At 42.9% G+C, this 25,058-nt stretch overlaps 1 protein-coding gene and 1 non-coding gene across 6 annotated transcripts in view; both read left to right on the forward strand.

Moving 5' to 3' along the window:
- Positions 1-25,058, forward strand: part of CNTN1 (contactin 1) — a 520,093-nt gene that overhangs the window by 425,061 nt on the left and 69,974 nt on the right. For all 5 annotated transcript variants that reach the window (XM_038769914.1, XM_038769941.1, XM_038769948.1 and 2 more), the window contains 2 exons: positions 8,742-8,812; positions 12,997-13,231. In XM_038769914.1, the coding sequence (XP_038625842.1) occupies positions 8,742-8,812; positions 12,997-13,231 (306 nt within the window). The remainder of the gene's footprint in view (positions 1-8,741; positions 8,813-12,996; positions 13,232-25,058) is intronic.
- Positions 9,502-9,639, forward strand: LOC119924863. The gene has a single exon (XR_005449545.1). It is a non-coding gene; the product is annotated as a small nucleolar RNA SNORA7 (small nucleolar RNA).

Raw genomic sequence — 25,058 nt, forward strand, 5'->3', positions numbered from 1 at the left:
TGCATAGTAAAAACTTAAGTCTGTCCAGACATTGACCCGCGGCCCACGTCCTTCCCCTGGCCTGGAATGCCCTCCCTCCACATGTCCGCCAAGCTAGCTCTCTTCCTCCCTTCAAAGCCCTACTGAGAGTTCACCCCCTCCAGGAGGCCTTCCCAGACTGAGCCCCCTTTTTCCTCTCCTCCTCCCCATCCCCCCCGCCCTACCTCCTTCCCCTCCCCACAGCACTTATATATATATATCAATCAATCAATCAATCAATCAATCGTATTTATTGAGCGCTTACTATGTGCAGAGCACTGTACTAAGCGCTTGGGAAGTACAAATTGGCATCACATAGAGACAGTCCCTACCCAACAGTGGGCTCACAGTCTAAAAGGGGGAGACAGAGAACAGAACCAAACATACCAACAAAATAAAATAAGTAGGATAGAAATGTACAAGTAAAATAAATAAATAAATAAATAGAGTAATAAATATGTACAACCATATATACATATATACAGGTGCTGTGGGGAAGGGAAGGAGGTAAGACGGGGGGATGGAGAGGGGGACGAGGGGGAGAGGAAAGAAGGGGCTCAGTCTGGGAAGGCCTCCTGGAGGAGGTGAGCTCTCAGCAGGGCCTTGAAGGGAGGAAGAGAGCTAGCTTGGCGGATGGGCAGAGGGAGGGCATTCCAGGCCCGGGGGATGACGTGGCCCGGGGGTCGATGGCGGGACAGGCGAGAGTGAGGTACAGTGAGGAGATTAGTGGTGGAGGAGCGGAGGGTGCGGGCTGGGCAGTAGAAGGAGAGAAGGGAGGTGAGGTAGGAGGGGGCGAGGTGATGGAGAGCCTTGAAGCCCAGGGTGAGGAGTTTCTGCTTGATGCACAGATTGATCGGTAGCCATTGGAGGTTTTTGAGGAGGGGAGTAATATGTCCAGAGCGTTTCTGGACAAAGATAATCCGGGCAGCAGCATGAAGTATGGATTGAAGTGGAGAGAGACACGAGGATGGGAGATCAGAGAGAAGGCTGGTGCAGTAGTCCAGACGGGATAGGATGAGAGCTTGAATTAGCAGGGTAGCGGTTTGGATGGAGAGGAAAGGGCGGATCTTGGCAATGTTGCGGAGCTGAGACCGGCAGGTTTTGGTGACGGCTTGGATGTGAGGGGTGAATGAGAGAGCGGAGTCGAGGATGACACCAAGGTTGCGGGCTTGTGAGACGGGAAGGATGGTAGTGCCGTCAACAGAGATGGGAAAGTCAGGGAGAGGACAAGGTTTGGGAGGGAAGACAAGGAGCTCAGTCTTCGACATGTTGAGCTTTAGGTGGTGGGCGGACATCCAGATGGAGATGTCCTGAAGGCAGGAGGAGATGCGAGCCTGGAGGGAGGGGGAGAGAGCAGGGGCAGAGATGTAGATCTGGGTGTCATCAGCGTAGAGATGATAGTTGAAGCCGTGGGAGCGAAACCTGATTAGCTTGTATCTAGCCCAGCACTCAGCACAGTGCTTGGTCCATTGGACTGACCTGGCAGGCTTGTCTCCTACTTTAACATGCAGGAAGGTTCTCTGCGCAGTCGATTCAAAAGCCATCCTGAAGATGGCCAAGAAAGTCAGATGTAAAACTAAAGCTGTTCAAGAAGGAAAATCTCATCCACATACATGAAGATGCTTCCATCAGCCCACAAAACATATGCAGCGGTGTGTACATATAACATCTTATATATAACATATATATAACATATAACATATATATATATATATTTGTACAGATTTATTACTCTATTTTACTTGTACATATTTACTACTCTATGTGCATATAGGTTTAATTCTATTCGTTCTGATGATTTTGACACCTTTCTACATGTTTTGTTTTGTTGTTTGTCTCCCCTTTCTAGACTGTGAGCCCGTTAATGGGTAAGAACCGTCTCTATATGTTGCCGACTTGTACTTCCCAAGCACTTAGTACAGTGCTCTGCACACAGTAAGCGCTCAATAACTATGATTGAATGAATGAATGGATGAATGAGTGAATTAAATTCTCTGCCATTGTCTTAGATCAACATTTTTATCACTTGATCATCTGCCTTTGACTGTTTCCCGTGCCACTGCTGCCCAGCACAGGTGAATCAACTTTGTCTGATGCTTTGGCTTAGACCTTTCCATTATGGGTAACCCTTACGAGTATCTCTCAGTGGCATAGCTCTAAGCTTCATTAGCATATGCAAACTCTTCTGCCGTGGTAAGACATTGATTCATACATTCAATATTATTTATTGAGCACTTACTGTGTGCAGAGCACTCTATTAAGCACTTGGAAAGTACGATACAGCAATAAAGAGAGACAATCCCTGTCCACCAAAGGCTCACAGTCTAAAGGGGGGATGATTTGTAGGAGAGATACATATAGTGTAGCTGGATTCTAAACATTCACAAGTTCAGTGAACTTGTAGGTTAAGCCTCTCAATTTCGCCCTTTTGCAAAAGTAAGCATAATTTTGCACTAACAAGAGAATTCTGGGCCAAAGTGAAATGTGTAAAAAAGACATTGTCTCTGGCACATAACTGATATCACCTTCTCTGTTCACTTTATACTGTGATCCCCATATGGAACAGGGACTTTTTCCAACCTGATGAATCTACCTCAAAGCTCAGTGTAGTGCTTGGCAAATAATGAGTGCCTAACAAATACCACCATTATTATTAGTGATAATAATAATGGTGGTATTTGTTAGGTGAATTTAATAATAATAATGGTGGTATTAAGCGCTTACTATGTGTCAAACATTGTTCTAAGTGCTGGGGTAGTTACAAGTTAATCAGGTTGTCCCATGTGGGGCTCACAGTCTTAATCCCCATTTTACAGATGAGGTAACTGAGGCACAGAGAAATTAAGTGACTTGCCCAAGTCCCACAGCAGACAAGTGTCAGAGGTGGGATTAGAACCCACAACCTCTGACTCCCAAGCCACTAAGCCATGCTGCTTCACAACCTTCAGAGTGTCAATGGATTTTTCCGTATTCCAACTAGAAGCCAGGACTGATTTAAGCCAGGCTCATGTGACTCGCTCTAACTCAACTGGCAGTGGAGACTTTGATTTTACATTCACTTTAGGTCCCTGTATACTACTAGTTGTCCCAAATAGGACAGCCCAGTATCTTTAGTTGCAGGAGTGATTTTATTTCCTAAGTGGCACCTACTACTCTTTAGCTACTGAGTGAGGTAATGTTGAATGGAGTAATTAATTTTTCAAAGGATATTTAATAATGGTCTTTGGTCAGAGCCACAAGAGCTTTATTTTTTCCCCTGGTCCAACCCTCTATGCTAATACCAAGTAATTACCTCTGCAAATTGGCAGCTATATGATGTACAGAGTCATAACCTCGGGCATTTCTCTGGAGCAAAAGATTCTTTTCACGGGGCAGCCTTCAGGCTTTTTTTTTTTTCCTTAATGTACAAAAGATAAAACTAACCCATTAGACAAAGGAACAACAACAACTCTACTGAAAGATTCGCTCTGTTTCACATGATGCTTCTGTGAAAAGTTTTTCGCATTCTTGATCTGCCACAAATATGCTGTTGGGGTGGAGATAACGTTCTGAAAGTTTTAACAGATAATTTTCTGTGCCTCCAACCAGATTTCTATCCCAAGAACATTCCGGGGAGTTAGAGACACTCACAAAAATAACATCTCCTTGAGATAATGGGTTTGTGAGTAAACTCTGGGTATAATTCTGGTGAGCCTTGACGGTTTCTTCATCTAATCTACCTTTCAATGCACAGGAATAGTGGTTAAACAGAGAATTAATGCACAACTATTTGTGCTTAACAGATCCAGTCTAATTTACTCATGAGTCAAGCTGGTATGTTAGTTGTGCATTACTCACTTATCTGGGATAATTTTGCTTCAGTTCTATTTAAAAAAAACCCAAAAGCCCTTTTTGTGACCTTTCATATGCTGACTGAAAATTTTGATTAACACATTTATTAGTTTGTCCAAATTACTGTATTGCAGATGTATTTTAGTATCCTTCAAGAAAAGATTCCAGAACACATGATTAATAAAATTATAATTAATTACAGTTACTGAAGATATTTTCTCAATAGAGGAAAGATTATAATTTTTTTAATCATTGGTGTTGCCTTTCTTTTGCAGAGTAAGTTGTTTTAGTGATTTAGGTGGTATTTTCCTTGTTCATTTTGAGTTTGAAATTCCCTTGTATGCATTACGATTGTTAATTTTAAATATTCTGTTTTATGCATATAGAAGTATCTGGAATTGGGAAATGCATATCTTTCTGTGCTACTTGATAACAATCATATGAGAAATACCAGTGTACATGTTTTATCATATAATACTGCTTTTCCTTTGATAGCAAGTCCAATTTTGTCTCTCCCAATGCTGTTTGAAAGACATGACATTATCCAAAGCAACACATGTTCTAGTCTGTGTAATTGCTTAATGTTAAGATCTCAGGACATTTAAAGGCATTCTTTGGATTCAGACAAGGAAGATGTATTTTGGATATTTCCAAATGGAAAATTCATTGCCATATTTATAATTTAAGGTAGTGCATACTTGAAAATGATGCTTTTCGAGGTAATATGCCAGCCCAGGTTAATATAGCTGATGAAACAGTTCCTTGAAATGATTTATATAGAAAGTTATTTTTTCAAAGCAGCTAATTCAATCAATAGTAGTAATAATAGAATTTATTAAGTGCTTATTATCTGCGGAGCACTGAACTAAATGCCGAGAAAAAGTATGCAGGTGGGAGTTAGATTCATTCATTCATTCAGTCGTAGTTATTGAGCACTTACTGTGTGCAGAGCACTGTCCTAAGCATTTGGGAAGTACAAATCGGTAACATATAAAGACGGGTCCTATCCAACAATGGGCTCAATCTAAAAGGGGGAGACAGAAAACAAGTCAAAACAAGCAGATAGGTGTCAATACCATCAGAATAAATAGAATTATAGCTATATACACACCATTAATAAAATAAACAGTAATAAATATGTACAAATATATCCAAGTGCTGGGGGAGGGGAAGAGGGTAGGGCAAAGGGAGGGAGGGTGATGGGGAGGGGAGTAGGAAGAGAAGAGGAAAAATGGGGGGGCTCAGTCTGGGAAGGCCTCCTGGAGGAGGTGAGCTGTCAGAGCTTTGAAGGGAGGAAGAGAGCTAGTTTGGTGGATATGTGGAGGGAGGGCATTCCAGCCCAGAGGAAGGACGTGGGCCAGGGGTCAATGACGGGACAGGCAAGAACGAGGCCCAGTGAGGAGGTTGGTGGCAGAGGAGCAGAGTGTATGGGCTGGGCTGAAGAAGGAGAGAAGGGAGGTGAGGTAGGAGGGGGTGAGGTGATGGAGAGCCTTGAAGCCGAGAGTAAGGAGCTTTTGCTTGATTCGAAGGTTGACAGGCAACTACTGGAGATTTTTGAGGAGGGGAGTGGCATTCCCAGAGTATTTCTGTACAAAGATAATTCAGGCAGCAGAATGAAGTAGACTGAAGCAGGGAGAGACAGGAGGGTGGGAGATCAGAAAGGAGGCTAATGCAGTAATCCAGTTGGGATAGGATAAGAGATTGAAACAACAAGGTAGCAGTTTGGATGGAGAGGAAAGGGCGGATCTTGACAATGTTGGGGAGGTGAGACCGGCAGGTTTTGGTGATGAATTGGATGTGTGCGGTCAATGAGAGAGTGGAGTCAAGGGTGTCACCAAGGCTGTAGGCTTGTGCGACGGGAAGGAAGGTAGTGCCATCTACAGTGACGGGAAAGTCAGGTAGAGGACAGGGTTTGGGAGGGAAGATAAGGAGCTCAGTTTTGGACATGTTAGATATGAATGCTGTCCTTCAAGGGCTTCACAATCTATGAGTATAGGATCTGGGGAAGATTGGAGGCAAACACATTTGATACTTCAGATGAAACAATAAGCCATTAAAACAGCTTAATGGACAAGGACAAATGTGTAGTACACAAAATAAAACCAGCGTGGCTTAGTGGGTAGAGCAGGAAGAGTCAGAAAGACCTGGGTTCTAATCCCAGTTCTTCCACTATCTGCTGTATGACCTTGGGCAGGCTACTTCACTTCTCTGGACCTCAGTTACGTCATCTGTAAAATGGGGATTAAGGGTTATGAGCCCCATGTGGGACAGGGGCTGTATCCAACCTGATGAACTTGTATGAACTTAACATGAACTTGTATGAACAGTGCGTGGCACATAGAAAGCACTTAACATGAGCAATTATTATTATTAATAATAATAATAATAATAATGAAAATAAAAGTCAGTAGGGAGTCTCAGCTAAAGGACTGTATTTTTTCCTTGCTATTCAGGGACCACAGCAATAGCTACACTAGCTTTCCCAGGAGTTTTTTATGGCATTTATTAAGCGCTTACTATGTGCCAGGGACTATTCTAAGCACAGGGTAGGTGCAAGCTAATCAGTCAGTCTGTCGGTCAGTCACATTTATTGAGTGCTTACTCTGTGCAGGGTACTGTACTAAGCGCTTGGGAAAGTACAGTGCATGTCACCCCCCCTCCTCAAAAATCTCTAGTGGTTGCATATTAACCTTCTTATGAAGCAACAACTCTTTACTGTTGGCTTCAAAGCTCTCCATCACCTTGCCATCTCTTACCTCACCTCCCTTCTTGCCTTCTACAGCCCAGCCCACACAGTCTGCTCCTCTGCAGCTAACACCCTCACTGTGCCTCGTTCTCACCTGTCCTGCCGTCGACCCTTGGCCCGCATCCTACCTCTTGCCTGGAATGCCCTCCCTCCTCACATCCACCAAATTAGCTCACTTCCCCCTTCAAAGCCCTACTGAAAATTCACCTCCTCCAAGGAGGCCTTCCCAGGCTCAGCCCCCCTTTTCCTCTGCCCCTCCTCCCCTTCCAATTGCCCCTACTCCCTCCTTCTTCCCTACCCCCTCCCTGTCCCACAGCACTTGTTTATATATGTACATACTTATTATTCTGTTTATTTTATTAATGATATGTTTACATCTATAATTCTATTCATTTTTTATTTTGATGCTATCGATGCCTGTCTACTTGGTTTGTTTTGTTGTCTGTCTCTCCCCTTCTAGACTGTGAGCCCATTGTTGGGTAGGGATTGTCTCTATCTGTTGCTGAATTGTACTTTCCATGTGCTTAGTACAGTGCTCTGCACGCAGTAAGCACTCAATAAATACGATTGAATGAATGAATGAATGTGTGCAGAGCACTGTACTAAGCACTTGGAAAGTGTATGAATAAGCAGACACATTACCTGCCCAAAAGGAGCTTGCAAACAGTCCATGTCCAACATGGGGCTCACGGTCTTAATCCCCGTTTTACTGATGAGGTAACTAAGGTCCAGAGAAGTAAAGTGATTTACCCAAGGTCACACAGCAGACAAGTGGTGGAGCAGGGATTCTGATTCAGGCTCTACCCACTACGTCATGCTGCTTCTCTGTGGTCTCAGGCTGCATGTGCTGTTCTCATTCCCACTAAAACCTGGAATGCGCAGTGGGATGGGGTCACCTCAAACATGCAGAGGGGAGCCAGGGCTGGCCCTAGGGGGTGGGGAGGGAAACTAGTTCTCTCAGCCTCACTGGCCAACGCAGCTATATTCTGGGATAGTGGATAGAGCATGGTCCTGGGAGTCAAAAGGCCATGGGTTCTAATCCTAGCTCTGCCACTTGTCTGCTATGTGATGTTCAGCAAGTCACTTTACTTCTCTGGCCTCACTGATCTCATCCTTAAAATGGGGATTGAGACTGTGAGTCCACATGGGACAGGGACTGTGTCCAGCCTGATTTGCTTATATCTACCCCAATGCTTAGTATTCATTCATTAATTCATTCATTTGATTGTATTCATTGAGCGCTTACTGTGTGCAGAGCACTGTACTAAGTGCTTGGAAAGTACAATTTGGTGTCAGAGACAGTCCCTATGCGACAACGGGCTTAAAGTCTAGAAGGGGGAGACAGACAACAAAACAAGTAGACAGGCATCAATAGCATAGCATTTAATTGTGTTTATTGAGCACTTACTATGTGCAAAGCACTGTACTAAGCACTAAAGAGAGACAATCCCTACCCACAACAGGTTTACAGTCTAGTACAGTGCCTGGCATGTAGTAGGTACTTAACAAATACCATAATTATTATTATCAGTGCTTAAAACAGTGTTTGGCACATAGTAAGCACTTAACAAATGTCACAATTATTATTATACTCTCCTAAGCACTTAGTTCAGTGCTCTGCATTCAGTAAGTGCTCAATAAATATGATTGATTGATTAATTCATTGATTGATTGTGGACATGTTAAATCTGAGGTGTCAGCTATTTCAATCTTCTCTCCATCCGCTATAGATGTGTTGAAACTTTGAGTTGTCATGACTTTTGTTTTCTTGACATTCAAATGAAGGCTCATCTTTTGCTCTGCTCCTTAAATTTTAATAACGAGCCCTTCAAATCTTCTTCACTTTCTGCTAGTAGGGCAGTGTCATCAGCATAAGGAAGATTGTTTCTATTTCTTCTTCCAGTCTTTACTCCCTGTTTGTCTCCATCCAGTCCAGCTTTTCTCATTATGTATTCGGCATAAAGGATGAATGCACGCAATAGACTGAGTAGGTTAACATTAAAGGGCTCTAGTCTGGTCTTGGCTGAAAGACAGGTTACTGCCTTTGCTGTTATAATTATGGTAATTGAGTGAACCATATGGGCTGTCTGAATGAACCTTTGGAGCCAGAAAAAAATAATATGACTTGTCTTTTCTGTTATTTTAGCACCTACCGTGGCTCCTTCCGATGTTGGAGGAGGAGGTGGAAGCAATCGGGAATTGACCATAACATGGGTGGTAGGTACTGAAATTGAATAACCCTTTTAGACCACATTGGGTTTATGTAAATTGGTCACAATGACATTTGTTTCCTGAAACATAAATGAGTCGAATGGAAATGTGCTTTGTACAAGCTATCAAGTGCTTAACCCCATGCTATGTACACGTTACACACTCAGGAAATACCATTGATTGACTGCTTGATCAACTTGTGAAAAAGACAGGTTATTTGGATTTTCTTCATGTCCCCTATTAAGTATTATCTTAACGTGTGAGGTGCTCCCTCATATACCATTATTTTTGAGCATCAAAAAAGTAAATTTGTAAAGATAATATACACAATTATCAGACATAATTTAGTCTTGGCTGGTCTGATCAAATTTGCACACCCACATGGCTTAATTGGTACCATCAAGGACACTTGTGATTTAGTTTACCTATACAGTAGTGCACAATATAAGGTTCAACAGAGGCAGCATGGTCTAATGGAAAGTGCACAGGCCTGGGAGTCAGAGGACCTGGGTTCTAATCCTGGCTCTGCCAATTGCTTGCTCTGTGACCTTGAGGAAGTCACTCTGTTCCTCAGTTCTCCTATTCCCCCTCCTACTTGGACTGTGATCCCCATGTGGGACAGAGACTGTGTCCAACCTAACTAATTTGTATCTACCCCAGTACTTAGAATAGTGTTTGATACTTAGTAAGGGCTTAACCTCTCAGGGTCACACCTGGAGGGTTTCCAGTACTCTACCAGTCTCGGCTACAGGAGGGAGAGTCAAGCTGAGGCATACCTATTCCATTTCTAGCCTGGCCAGTGGCTAGCGAGTGGAAGGCAATCTGCTACCAGTCAAAACTCCCCCATGCTGGGCAGCAGTGGCATGGGAGATAATCAAGGGTGGTGACTCAGGTTTACTGTGTGGAAGGAGGCAATGGTAAACCATTTCCGTATTGTTACCAAGAAAACTCTGTGGATACACTACCAGAACAATTGCAGATGGAGAGTGGGGCATTCTGGGAGATGTGTCAGTGGTGCCAATATGGGTCGGAAACGACTTGGCATAAAACAAGAAGGGCTTAACAAATACCTCCTCCACCCCCAACCAAATAAAAAAAAAAAAGGAAAAGGAACTGTGTTTTTGAGGACAAGGTTGATTTCCTTGAGGGCAGGGATCACATCTACCAACTCTGTTGTATTGTAGTTTCCCTAGTGCTTAGTACAGTGCACTGCCCAGTGGGAAGCAATGTACCTTTATGGAAAGATTACGGGCTGGGGAATCAGAGGACCTATGTTCTAATCCCTACTCCACCATGTGTCTGCTGTGTGAACTTGGACAAGTCACTTCACTTCCCTGTGTCTTAGATATCTCATCTGTAAAATGGTATTCAGACTCTGAGCCCCCTGTGTGACATGGACTGTGTCCAATCAATCAATTGATCGTAATTGGCATTGGTATCAGCCTTCTCTCCGATCTCCCATCCTTCTGTCTCTCCCCACTTCAACCCATACTTCACGCCGCTGCCCGGATTGTCTTTGTCCAGAAATGCTCTGGGCATGTTACTCCCCTCCTCAGAAATCTCCAGTGGCTACCAATCAACCTACGCATCAGGCAGAAACTCCTCACCCTCGGCTTCAAGACTCTCCATCACCTCACCCCCTCCTACCTCACCTCCCTTCTTTCCTTCTACAGCCCAGCCTGCACCCTCTGCTCCTCTGCCACTAATCTCCTCACTGTGCCTCGTTCTCGCCTGTCCCTCCATCAGCCCCCAGCCCACGTCATCCCCCTGGCCTAGAATGCCCTTCCCCCACACATCCGCCAAGCTAGCTCTCTTCCTCCCTTCAAGGCCCTACTGAGAGCTCACCTCCTCCAGGAGGCCTTCCCAGACTGAGCCCCCTCCTTCCTCTCCCCCTCGTCCCCCTCTTCATCCCCCCTGCCTTACCTCCTTCCCTTCCCCACAGCACCTGTATATATGTATATATGTTTGTATGTATTTATTACTCTATTTATTTTACTTGTACGTATTCATTTTATTTATTTTATTTTGTTAATATGTTTTGTTCTCTGTCTCCCCCTTCTAGACTGTGAGCCCACTGTTGGGTAGGGACCGTCTCTATATGTTGCCAACTTGTACTTCCCAAGCTCTTAGTACAGTGCTCTGCACACAGTAAGCGCTCAATAAATACAATTGAATGAATGAATGAATTATTGAGCACGTACTGTGTGCAGAACACTGTACTAAGCCCTTGGGATCAATCAATCACCTTGTCATATTTATTGAGTGCTTACTATGTGCAGGGCACTTTACTAAGTGCTTGGGAGAGTACAGTACAGCAGAATTAGCTGACATATTCCCTGCCCATAACAACCTTACAGTCTAGAGGATGAGCCTACAGTTTAGAAGAGAGTCTTATCTTGTCTTATGCTGTCGAGTCATCTCTGACCCAGAGATGACACATCTTTCCCAGAACGCCCCATCTCCTTCTGCAATCATTCTGGTAGTGTATCCATAGAGTTTTCCCAGGAAAAATATGGAAGTGGTTTGCCATTGCCTTCTTCCACACAGTCGATTTGAGTCTCTGCCCTTGACTTACTCCCGTGCTGCTGCTACCCAGCACAGATGAGTTTTGACTTGTAGCAGATTGCCTTCCACTCCTTAACTACTGCCGAGGCAAGGAATGGGTATGCCTCTGCTTGACTCTCCCTCCCATAGGTAGGACTGGTGGAGTACTGAAAACCCTCCAGGTGCGATCCTGAGAGGGACTAGAAGAGAGTCTTGTCTTGTCTTATGCCATGGAGTCATTTCCGACCCATAGCGACACCACAGACACATCTCTCCCAGAACATCCCACTCTCCACCTGCAGTCATTCTGGTAGTGTATCCAAGTAAACAGAAGTCTTCGCCCTCGACTCTCTCTCATGCCACTGCTGCCCAGCATGGGTGAGTCTTGACTTGTAGAAGATTGCCTTCTGCTTGCTTCTCAAGCTAGGAATGGAATGGATAGGCCTCTGCTTGACTCTCCCTCCTGTAGCCGAAACTGGTAGGGTACTGGAAACTCTCCAGGTGTGACCCTAAGAGGGGTGTTTGTTCTGTAGTTCTTCAAAAAACAAGAAGAGAGTACTCTATAACAATATCCAACCTGATTAGCTTATATCTACCCCTGTGCATAGTACAGTGCCTGGCACATAGAGAGTGCTTAACAAATACCATAAAAATGCTCAATAAATACTGTTGATTGACTGATTGATTGATTATTCACTAATCAATCTCCAATTTTAGTGTTTCCTTTATGTACACACCATAACAAGTCCTTAGGTGATTGTTTAGCTTCTTTGAGCTGCATACACTCATTGACTTCATTGAAGGGCATTTATATAATTCTGGATGAAAAAGACAAATCTTACATTTTTTATGGTATTTGTTAAGTGCTTACTGGTTTCCAGTTACTCTACAAAGCTCTGGGGTAGATATAAGCTAATCTGGTCAGACACATGGGTCCCACAGGCTAAATCCCCATTTTGCAGATGAGGTAACTGAGGCCCCAAAAAGTTAAGTGACTTGCCCAAGATCACCTCAGACAAGTGGTGGAGCTAGGATTAGAACCCAGATCCTTCTGACTCCCAGGGCCATGCTCTATTCACCAGGACAAGCTGCTTCTCAGCATGACAGTACATCTTAAAGTTAGTAATAATAATAATAATAGTGGTATTTATTAAGCGCTTACTATGTGCAAAACACTGTTCTAAGCGCTGGGGCAGAGATGACACATCTCTGAACCCCAGAGATGACACATCTTAGAACCCCAAAGGGGGTTCACAGTCTTAATCCCCATTTTACAGATGAGGTAACTGAGGCCCAGAGAAGTGAAGTGACTTGCCCAAAGTAACACAGCTGACAATTGGCAGAGCCGGGATTTGAACCTGGGATTTACATTGAGCCATACTGCTTCTCTAGTAGTTGTATTGTTAATGAGTGGCCCATTTGGAGGACAAAAAGGTACCACAAACACAATATAGCCCACCCTCTAGATAAGCCAAACCACTCCAGCCCACAACAATTGTATTACTCAGGAGCATTCTGACCAGCCTTTCTTAGACTTGCCAGTATCAGAGTGAGGATTCATCCAATGCCAGGGAAAATTAAAATAATTTACGGATTTTCATTTCTAGCTGTTGATGTGGTCTTGTTAATTTTTACTTTCTCTCCAGCCTTTGTCAAGAGAGTACCATTATGGCAGTAATTTTGGTTACGTGGTGGCTTTCAAGCCTTTTGGCGGAAAGGAGTGGAAAAAAGTGACGGTTACTAACCCAGACGCCAGTCGGTACGTCCACAAAGATGAGATGATGTCTCCTTCCACGGAGTTCCAAGTGAAAGTCAAAGCCTTCAACAACAAAGGGGATGGTCCATTTAGCCTGACAGCAGTCATTTACTCCGCACAGGATGGTAAGTCAGGACACCCTCCTAGGGTTTGGACGAAGGTGGGCAGGACTGTAAAAAATCAATAACTCCTCTAATAACTAATAACTCCTCTAATTGGAACCTTGGCAAAGTCTGAAGTTCGGAAAACAGGTAAAGGTGAATGGACACATCTTTGATTTTGTTCAGAAATTACAAGTTTTCATGGGTTTTTTAAATAGGTTTTTATGACATCACAAGCTTTCATATAACAGTTTTCTTTGCCAGTCCAGTAGTCGATCATCTTATAATAAAATAATAATAATGGTATTTGTTAAGCGCTTACTATGTGCAGGGCACTGTACTAAGTGCTGGGGTGGATACAAGTAAACCGGTTTGGACACAGTCCTTGTCCCACATGGGACTCACAGTCTCAAACCCCATTTTATCGATAAGGTAACTGAGGCCCAGAGAATTGAAGTGACTTCCCCAAGGTCACACAGCAGACAAGTGGCGGAGCCGGGATTAGAACTCATGACCTTCTGACTCCCAGGCCTGGGCTCTATCCATTATGCCATGCTGCTTCCCAGTCACCTTTTGTGTACAAAGAAGTATGCTTGATGTTGACCTTCTTTTAACCTTCTCCTATGTTGAGGTGTCACTGTGATGACAGTCGATATTCTGAAACCATATTCAGTCCCTCTTCCCACCACTTAGATTTTATCTTCTAACCTGGAAACAGAGTGTCAGTAAGGAAAAATAATTCCAGGGGCTGACCATAAAAGAGAGCTCTCCAGTTACTGGGGGGTTTTTTGTTTGCTTGTTTTATAGTTTTTGTTAAGCACTTACTACTTGCCAGGCACTGTACTAAGCGCTGGGATTCAGAGAAGCAGCATGGCTCAGTGGAAAGAGCACAGGCTTAGGTATTAAGACCGTGAGCCCCATGTGGGACAGTGTGATCACCTTGTATCCTCCCCAGTGCTTAGAACAGTGCTTTGCACATAGTAAGCGCTTAACAAATACCATTAGTATTATTATTATACCAGTTAATCAGGTTGGACGTAGTTCTTGTCCCACATGGGGCTCACAGTCTTAATCCACATTTTACAGATGAGGTAACTGAGGCACAGAGAAGTGAAGCTACTTGTCTGATGACACACGGCAGACAAGGGGAGGAGATGGAATTAGAATCCAGGTCCCTCTGGATTTTTTATCTATATTTTATCCACTAGGCCAGGCTGCTGTTCCCTACCTATTCTTTAGGTCCCAGCTTCACACATGTAACTTAGATACCCAGTTATCCAAAAACCTTCCCAGTATTCATCCTCAACCACCATACAAATTGGTCTCAAGAGGGATGGGCCTAAAGGATTCAGGAAGAGAAAAGTAATTATTTTTATGTATGTCCTCCCCTAAATATGGTGAATATGAATATTACCTAAATAGAAATTTCTTATATAAATAAACTATCCCCAATTATTGAAGGTCTGTTTAGCAATCATTATCCTTTCTCATCAATGAACTGTTATGTAATTTATGTAATTTAGCATGTAAATTATGCTATTACTCTACATTTGCTTTATTGTAAGAGAATATTGTTATTCATTCAGATTTATAATGAGGCTTATTCAAAGTTATGGGGTGTTCAAATTTTTCCATGCTCTTTTTTTGCCACTTCATAGAGTCAAGGGAGTAGAATGCATAATTAAATGAAAGCCCATTTTAATTTTTCATTTTCCATTCCGCTTACTGGAACTATTTCAAATTCTGCAATTTGTAGGATTACAATCTTTAAATGATACTCAATATACTTTATGGGAAAAATGTTGAAAAATGAAGATTTAGTAAATCCTCCTAGAATTCAGCCTAATATAATAAATAATGAGTAACATAGAAGGAGTACTTGCTTCCAGACACTTAAGGCAGTATTTAATGGACTCAGGGAATGGGCACAGCAGCAGATGCATTACTGAGACAGCTTTGCTAGCTGAAATGGAAACAAGGAATCCAGTTCTTTTGTTATTAGCCAAAAAGCCCAATTCCAACCACTGATGATGGCAGATGGCAGGCAGGTGTCAGCTAGGGGGATTTGATCCATGACCTTGCTCATTGCATTTTCACAGGGAGAATTGTTATAGATGAGGTAGCAGCAGGCAAACACCTGTGAGGTTTATAATGGAGTTGGGGAGGTGATTACTTCGAAGAAACTTGCTCAGACATATTTCTGGGTGTAGTAATAATAATAATAAATTGTGGTATTTTTTAAGCACCTACTATGTGCCAGTCACTGTGCTAAGTCCCAGGGCTGATACGAGCAAATCGGGTTGGACACAGTCCTTGTCCAACGTGGGGCTCACTGTCTCAATCTTCATTTTTACAGTTGAGGTAGCTGAGGCACAGAGAAGTGAAATGACTGGGTGAAGGGCACACAGAAGACAAGTGGCTGATTAGAACCCATGACCTTCTGGCTCCCAGACCCATGCTCTATCCACTATGCCATGCTGCTCAAAGATCCAGGAGTAAAATTATTACAAAGGAAAAGTTATTACTGAAAATTATAACAATGATAATAATAATATTAACAACAATGGTATTTGTTAAGCAATTACGATATGCCAAGCACTGTACTAAGTGTTGGTTGCAACTCCAAGATAATCACATGGTACACAGCCCCCACAGGGTGCTCACAGTCTATGTAGGAAGGAGGATAGATATTTAATCCCCATTTTGCAAATGAGGAAACCGAAGAACAGGGATGTTAAGTGACTTTCCCAGGGTCACACAACAAGTGGTGAAGCAGGCATTAGAACCCAAATCCTCCAAATCCCAAGCCCATACTCCTTAAGCTAGTCAGTCAGTCAAACATATTTATCATGCACTTACTGTGTGCAGAGCAACATACTAAGCGCCTGGGAGAGTACAGTATAACAATATAACAGACACATTCCCTGCCCACAACAAGCTTACAGTCTAGAGAGAGTGAGACAGACATTAATATAAGTAAATAAATTACAGATATGTACGTAAGTTCTATGGGGCTGGGTGAGAGATGAATAAAGGGAGCATGTCAAAGTGACTCAGAAGGGAGTAGAGAAGAGGAAAGGAGGGCTTAGTCACTAGGGCACACTACTTCATTTTCTAAGTGCACTATAATTGCCATGTAATTGTAATAGTCACTAGGCACTTGGTGAATGTAATAAAGGGGAATATGGAGCTTTCAAGCTAATGGGTGAGGCAGTAAGCCTGTATTACAAATATGCCTTGCTTAAGAATAAGACAGTAAATGCAAATAATAGATTTAAGGGAATAAATGAAAGATAATGCGTAAATAAACAAGTTATCATTGTGGTGGGAAAATGAAGGACTTAATCACAGAATGGCTCCTAGAGGAGGTAATATTTTAGGAAGACTGACAGAGAGCCTTGGGGCATCTGGAGAGGAAAGACCTTCCACACAGAAGAAAAGGCAACAGTGAGTGACAGTCAGGAGGTTTTTGAGGGGTGGGGAGAGGTGAACCACATTTTTTTTAGCAAAATGATCCAGCTAGCAGAATGAAGTAAGGACTGGAGAGGGGAGAGATAGGAGGCAAGGAGGTCAGTGAAGAGGCTGATTCAATAGTCAAGGAGGGATCAGTGTAGTAGCATGGAGAAATAAGAGTGAGAAGAGGAAAGGGAAAGACTTTGAAGTCCATGTCCAGGAGCTTGTATTTTAGTCCAGAGTTGAAAGAAAACACTGGAGAGCGTCTGCTGGATCTGAAGTGAAAGGGAGAGGGGAACAAGTAATCTGTGCTCATAGAGATAAATGAGGTAGAGTAGGTTGCCTTGAGGGGAATGAAGAGTGTGAGGTGTGATCTTGTGGTTAAGTAGAGAGGTTAGTAGTAGGGAGTAAGCTGTTGAAATGAGAGGCAGATTGAAAACTACATTCAAGGCCCGGCTGACAATTCACTGAAGGTAGGGTTAGTGTGTACTTACTCTGTTGTACTTTCTCAAGTGCTGAGTGTAGTGTCCTGCACAGAGTAAGAGTTCAATAAATAACAGATTGATTGTACCAAAAAATCTAAAAACCAAAAACAAAATAGACTGTCAAACCCAGAATGCCTAACTAGCAGTTTTAATGAAGGTCATAGGCAGGAAATAATAAAGCCCTGAGATTTCAAAGCAGAGTTGAGAAGCAGGGTGGCCTAGTGGAAAGACCACAGGCTGGGGAGCCGGAGGACCTGTGCTCTAATCCTGCCTCTGCCACTTTGCTATGTGACCTTAGGCAAGTCACTTCATTTCTCTGTGGCTCAGTTTCCTCATCTGTAAAATGGGGATTAAATCCTACTCCTTATTAGGCAGTGAGCCTCATATGGGACAGACACTGTTTCTGCCTTATTGATTTGTATCTATCCCAGTGCTTAGGATGGTGCTTAATGCATATGGAGTGCTTAACAAATACCATTTAAAAAAACCCCAAAAACAGAAAATTACAAGACAGAAGAGAGTTGAAAAGAGCATCTTGCAAGAGTTGTAAAGATTTCACAAATATATCAAACACAAGAAGCTAGGTAGCCAGGAAATCAGTGAGGCCAATTATCAGTTATGAGCTAGAAGTTCCATTCAGAATTGCAAAGGAGATAGCTGAGAAGATCAGTGATTTCTTTGTTTGGGCTTTGTTGAGGACACTATTTGATACTTTTCCACTCCTGTTGATTCTTACTAATCATATTGTAGTTACCCCCAGCTCTTAGTATAATGCCGCACCTAAAGTAAACAATAAATAAATGAAGAACAAATTGTTTTCCATCTCAGGTCTGTAGAAATGGATTAAACAGTGGCCATAGAGGATGGTTTAGACCAAATTGTTAAAGTAGATGTAATTAAGTCACAGAGACCAAATAGCATCGACTCAAAAGTTCTGAAGGAACTTGGGAAAGTTCAAGAACTCTGAGAAAGATTGTATAACATCATTACAACAGCCACTGGAAAAAAGGTGTGGCAGATTGTCAGTGTAACTCCCTTCTACAAGGAGACTTCCAGAGGAGATCCTTGCAATTGTAAATCTAATTTCAGTACCTGAAAAATTAGGGGAATCTGTAATTAAGTTTAGGATCAATGAGCTCATAGAAAAGCACCATTTATCGGAAAGGATAGCATGTAAGAAGTCATAGCTCACATCGGCTGGAATTCTTTGAGAGGTTCAGTAAGATAGCTCAAAGGATCAACTGAGTGAGAAGAATATTCTTGGATTTTCGAAATGACCTTGACAAAAGCCCACAGAAAAGGTTTCTAAAAGATAGGAAATGATATGAATGAAGGGTCACTTTTCATAGTAGTAGAACTGGTAGTAGCATGCAGTAGTGGATAGAGCCTGAGCCTGGGAATCAGAAAGTCATGGGTTCTAACACCGGTTCTGCCACTTGCCTGCTGTGTGACCTTGGCCAAGTCACTTCACTTCTCTGGGCCATCTGTAAAATGGGGTTTGAGACTGTGAGCCCAAATGAGACAGGGACCGTATCCAACCCAATTTGTCTTCACCTCAGTGCTTATTACAGTGCCTGACACAGTAAACACTTAAGAAATGCCACAATTTTATTATTATTATTATTATTATTATTAATAGCAGCAGCAGCATAAAGGAGCAGCCACTTTGTGCTGTGCTGTGCACTATACTAGGCATTTGGGAATTATGGAACAAAGTGATATGTTCCCTGCCCACAAGAAATTTACCCTCCTAATTATTCATTCTCTTCTCCCACCACATTCTAGATCACACCCTTCATTCCTCTTAAGATAACCTACTCCTTTCCCAGTCCCACAGCACTTACGTACTATCCCTAAAGTTAAACTGCCATTCCCCCATCAGTAATTTATTTTAATGTCTATATCCAACTGTAGAGTGTAAGCTCCTGTTTGGCAGGGATTGTGTTTACCAACTCTCCTTCATTGTGCTCTCCCAAGTTCCTAGCACAGTGCTCTGCACACAGTAAGCACTCAATAAATATTATTGATTAATTTTCATCTTTCCAACCATTCGTCTATAGCCCATACTCCCTTCATCTCTCTTGGGAAAGAACATGGGCTGGGGAGTCAGAAGGACCTGGGTTCTCATTCTGGCTCTTCCACTTGCATAATAATAATAATAATAATAATAATAATAATAATAATAATAATAACAACAACAATAATAATAATAACATTTATTAAGTGCTTACTATGTGCAAAGCACTGTTCTAAGCACTGGGGAGGTTACAAGGTGATCAGGTTGCCCCATGGGGGGGCTCACAGTCCTCATCCCCATTTTACAGATGAGGTAACTGAGGCCCAGAGAAGTGAAGTGACTTGCCCAAAGTCACACACAGAAGCAGCATGGCTCAGTGGAAAGAGCACGGGCTTTGGAGTCAGAAGTCATGGGTTCAAATCCCGGCTCCGCCAATTGTCAGCTGTGTGACTTTGGGCAAGTCACTTAACTTCTCTGGGCTTCAGTGACCTCATCTGTAAAATGGGAATGAAGACTGTGAGCCCCTCGTGGGACAACCTGATCACCTTGTAACCTCCCCAGCGCTTAGAACAGTGCTTTGCACATAGTAAGTGCTTAATAAATGCCATCATTATTATTATTATTATTGTGATGAAGCCGGAATTTGAACCCATGACCTCTGACTCCAATGTCCGGGATCTTTCCGCTGAGCCATGCTGCTTCTCTAATATCTGATGTATGATCATGGCCAAATAACTTCACTTCTCTCTGCCAAATTTACCTCATCTGTAAAATGGGGATTGAGATTGTGAGCCCCATGTGGGACAGGGACTGTAGCCACACCAATTTGCTTGTATCTATCCCAGCACTTAGGACAGTGCCTGGCACATAGTAAGTGCTTAACAAATACCACAATTGTTATTATTATTGTTATTATTCCTGCCCATATCTGACAAACCACAGTTCTCCCCATCTTCAAAGCACTTCTAAAATCTGAAATGGCATCTTATTTCATGAAGCAGCATGACCTAGTGGAAAGAGCACAGGCTGGGAGTCAGAGGACCTTGGTTCTAATCCCAGCTCTGCCATCACCCTCCTGTGTGACCCTGGGCAAATCACTTTATTTACTGCCCCAGTTTTCTCATCTTTAAAGTGGGGATTCAATACTTGTTCTTCTAATCAAACTGTGAGCCCTATGTAGAGAAGGAACTTTGTCCTTTCTGCATGCACTGTACCTACCCCAGGACTTAGGACAGTGCTTGGCACAAAATCGGAGCTCAACAAATATCACAATTATTAAATAATATTCTTCCAACAATGTATCTCCCAACTCCCAGGTCAACACTTTCCCTCCTCCTAAGTGTGTAAGTATTCACAGCCCCACATCACTCTAAAGGGACCCATAAACATGAAAATATTTACAACACTGAACCAACACATCTAAATAAATACACTGAAGAAATACATCTCTACATGATTGCTAAGAGAATAATAAGGTCATAAGTGGGAGGCAGAGAATAGTGGGGATCCCTCAGGGATTGTTGCTAGGGTTTGTTTTATTTACTTTACATAAATGCCTCAGAACAGGAAGTGAACGGTTAAATATACGAATTTATATATGAGACTAATCTCTCCCAGGGGATGAACTACCGTGCAGATGGGAATAAGCAAAAGAAAGAGTCCATTTTATTAAGATAAATCAATCAGTGGTACTTATTGAATACTTACTGTATGCAGAACACTTTACAGAGCAGTTGGGAGAGTATAGTACAACAGAGTCAACAGTCACATTCCTTATCCACAAGGAGGTTATTCTCTATAGTTGGGGAGGAAAAGGGAGTTCCAGGCCGAAGGGAGGAGTTAGGTGTTTTTTTTAATGGCATTTATTAAGTACTTACTATGTGCAAAGCACTGTTCTAAGCATTGGGGAGGTTACAAGGTGATCAGATTGTCCCACGGGAGGCTCACAGTTTTAATCCCCATTTTACAGATGAGGTAACTGAGGCACAGAAAAGTTAAGTGACTTGCCCAAAGTCACACAGCTGACAATTGGCATAGCAGGAATTTGAACCCATGACCTCTGATTCCAAAGCCCGTGCTCTTTCCACTGAGCCATGCTACTTCTCGTTGGTCAAGAGGTTAGCGGCAGAATAAATGAGTTCGCAATACATTGAGTAGGTTAGGTTTAGAGGAGCAAAGAGTGCAGGCTAGGTTGTAGTAGGATATGATTGAGGTAGGGTAGGAAAGGGCAAGCTGATTGAATGCCGTAAAGCCGATAATAAGGAGTTTCTGTTTGATCTGAAGTTAGATGGCTAAGCACTGAAGGATCTTGAAGGGTGGAAGACTGCGATAGGGAAGCGATTTGCACAGGAGCCGCTGGTTGGCTTGCAAAATTTGTCTGGGCTGCCTATCAGTTCTACCAACACCCAGAGGAAGGGTTGAATTGTGGTCCAACTTAGCATTACCTCCCCTGACCCGAACATAGGATGCCTTCTGACACCAGCCTGATCCTGCAGCGTTCCGTGGGTCTGGGAGTCAGAAGGACCTGGATTCTAGTCCCAGCTCCACCATATGACTCTGTGTGACCCTGGACAAATCACTTCACTTCCCTGGGCCTCAGTTACCTCATCTGTAAAATGGGGATTAAGTGTGCGAGCCCCATGTGGAACACGGACTGTGTCCAACCTGATTAGCTTGTATCCAACCCAGCTCTAAGAACAGTGCTTGGCACATAGCAAGTGCTTAACAAGTACCATAATTGTTAGAATTATTAGTCTGAGGGTAGTTCTAGCCTCTGACTGTTGCTGGTCTCGAGGAAATTTTTTTTTTTCCATAAAAAGAAGACAATGACGGGGCTTCTCATTTTGCCTCTTCCCTCTGGCCTAAGAAAATGAGCCAGGACAGAAGAGGAAAACATGTTTTCCTACTTCTGCTGTGGCTGCCACAGTGGAACCTGGAAAAATGAGCCAGGGCAGCAGAGGAAAACATGCTTTCCTGCTTTCCCTGCTCTAGATACTGGGAAAATAATAATAATAATGATCATAATCATTGTGGTATTTGTTAAGCACTTTCATTCATTCATTCAATTGTATTTATTGAGCACTTACTGTGTGCAGAGCATTGTACTAAGCACTTGGGAAGTACAAGTTGGCAACACTTACTACGTGCCAGGCACTGTAGTAGCCACCAAGGTAGATACAGAGAAGCAGCATGGAGTAGTGGATAGAGCAAGGGCCTGGGAGTCAAGCAGTGTGGCTCAGTGGAAAGAGCACGGGCTTTGGAGTCAGAGGTCATGCGTTCAAATTCCTGCTCCGCCAATTGTCAGCTGTGTGACTTTGGGCAAGTCACGTAACTTCTCTGTGCCCCAGTTACCTCATCTGTAAAGTGGGGATTAAGACCGTGATCACCTTGTAAACTCCCCAGCACTAAGAACAGTGCTTTGCACACAGTAAGTGCTTAATAAATGCCATCATAATTATTATTAAGGTCATGGGTTCTTATCCCAGCTCCACCACTTGTCTGCTGTGTGATCTTGGACAAGTCACTTCTCTATGCCTCAGTTACCTCATCTGTAAAATGGGATTGAGTCTGTGAGCCCCACATGGGACAGAGACTGTGTCCAAACTGAGTTGCTTGTATCCACCCCAGCTCTTAGTACAGTGCTGGACACATAGTAAGACTTAACAAATACCGTCTTTACTATTATCATTATAAGGTAATAGCGTCAGACACAGCCCCTGTCCCACATGGGGCTCTCAGTCTTAATCCTCATTTTACAGATGAGGGAAATGAGGCATAGAGAAGTTAAGTGACTTGCCCAAGGTCACACAGAAAATGAGCCAGTACAGGGGAGGAAAACATGTTTTTCTGCTTCCCCCACTGAAGCTATTGATCTGAAGAATCTCCAAGCTATTGGAGAAGCAGCGTGGCTCAGTGGAAAGAGCACGGGCCTTGGAGGCAGAGGTCATGGGTTCATATTCCGGCTCCGCCATTTGTCAACTGTGTGACTTTGGGCAAGTCACTTCACTTCTCTGGGCCTCAGTTCCCTCATCTGTAAAATGGGGATGAAGACTGTGATCCCCATGTGGCACAACCTGATCACTTTGTAACCTCCCCAGCACTTAGAACAGTGCTTTGCACATAGTAAGCACTTAATAAATGCCATCATCATTATCTGAAGCCCAGAAAATAAGCAGGGACAGCAACAGCAAATGTCCACATGGTTAAGCCTGCGTTCCCTTCCTCCCAAGCTTCACAGAAAATCACACCTCCATCTTTAGTGATGTTACACCCTGTACAGTGCTCTGCACACAGTAAGCGCTCAATAAATACGATTGATGATGATGATGATGTTGGATGATCAGGAGGTCTAGTAATCACCTAACTGTGAGATGGATCATTCAGGAGCCAATAAAAAATGCCTGTTTGCCACACCATTTTGAAGGATTTCACTGGAATAAAATTTTGTAGAGCAAAACTCATTCATTCATTCATTGTCGTATTTATTGAGTGCTTACTGTGTGCAGAATATGTACTAAGCACTTGGGAAGTACAAGTCGGCAACATATAGAGATGGTCCCTACCCAACAACGGGCTCACAGTCTAGAAGGGGGTGAAACAAAATGCACCAATCTGTCATGGAACTGAGAGGAAATGATGTTTTTTTGAGAAGGGTAAAAGTTCAAAGTAGTGGGCTGGAAACAAACAAAAGTAAACACTCAAATATGTCAATCAATCAGTAGTATCTATTGAGTGCTGACTGTGCAGAGCACTGTACTAAGTACTTGGGAGACTACAGTACAACAGATTTGATCAACATGTGTTCTCTGTTCACAGGGAGCTTACGTTCTAGAGGGGTGGACAGAGATGTACATCAATAAAAGATATGTACATTAAGTACTGTGAAGCTGAGGTTGAGCTGAATATGAAGTGCTTTTAAAGTATAGATTCAAGGGCATATGCATGTGACACAGAAGGGAGAGCAAGTAGGGGAATCAATCAGTCAAACATTTGTATTTATTGAGCACTTTCTTTGGAAAATGAGGGGAAGTGAGAGCTTTGTTGGGGAAGGCCTCTTGGGCAGATGTGATTTTAGTAAGCCTTCAAAGGTGGGTAGACTGGTGGAATGTAAAGGGGACTGGTGAATATAAAGGGGAGAAAGGAAGGACCTAGGTGAGGGGTAGGTGGTGAAAGAGACAAGATTCAGGTAAATTGAGTAGGTTAGAGAAGCACAGTTGATTGGGCTGGATTGTAGTCTATCCAACACATTCCCACAGCATGTCGTGCAGGCCACAGTGTTGGTAGGCTCACGATTGCACGCTGCTACCGTATAACACCTTCGCACATTTTTTCACAAACGTAGGCAGAGCATTTATTCACATTTATCAAGGTGAGATTAGTCCACTGAACGTCTTTCCTCAAAAGGCTCAGCCGTTCTCCCTACTGAAGGTTTTCATCACTTCAGGAAAATCCCTTGCTAAAAATTTGTCCTCGCGTAGTGAAACTCTGAACATGATTTGTGAGTTTGGCACAAGAGAAGGTACTTCAAACGCAAGAGTACATGTGCAAGTTGCAAATATTAAGTTGGAAGTGAAAGAAGAAATGATGGAATAAAATGTGTACCAGTTAAACCCCAAGATCCCAAATATCAGCATTTTATTCCTTTTCAGCCCAAATTACAGAAATCAGGATGCCATCTGATGTGAATTGTATTGAATTACAATGTTTGCTAGGAAAAAATCTGCAGTTTCCTTTAAAGCAATGCAAACTCAGTGGGAATCATCAGTCACTTTACTGTAATTTATGTTGCATTTTCACCCTACCACCTATTTCCTTTTTTGCTGTTTCATCTGATGCAAAGCTGTGTACCATGAAACCACAGTTGTCTTCTACTTCTCCAAAACATCTTCATACATAA

This window comes from Tachyglossus aculeatus, chromosome 2 (genome assembly GCF_015852505.1).
Source record: "Tachyglossus aculeatus isolate mTacAcu1 chromosome 2, mTacAcu1.pri, whole genome shotgun sequence".
Taxonomy (NCBI): domain Eukaryota; kingdom Metazoa; phylum Chordata; class Mammalia; order Monotremata; family Tachyglossidae; genus Tachyglossus; species Tachyglossus aculeatus.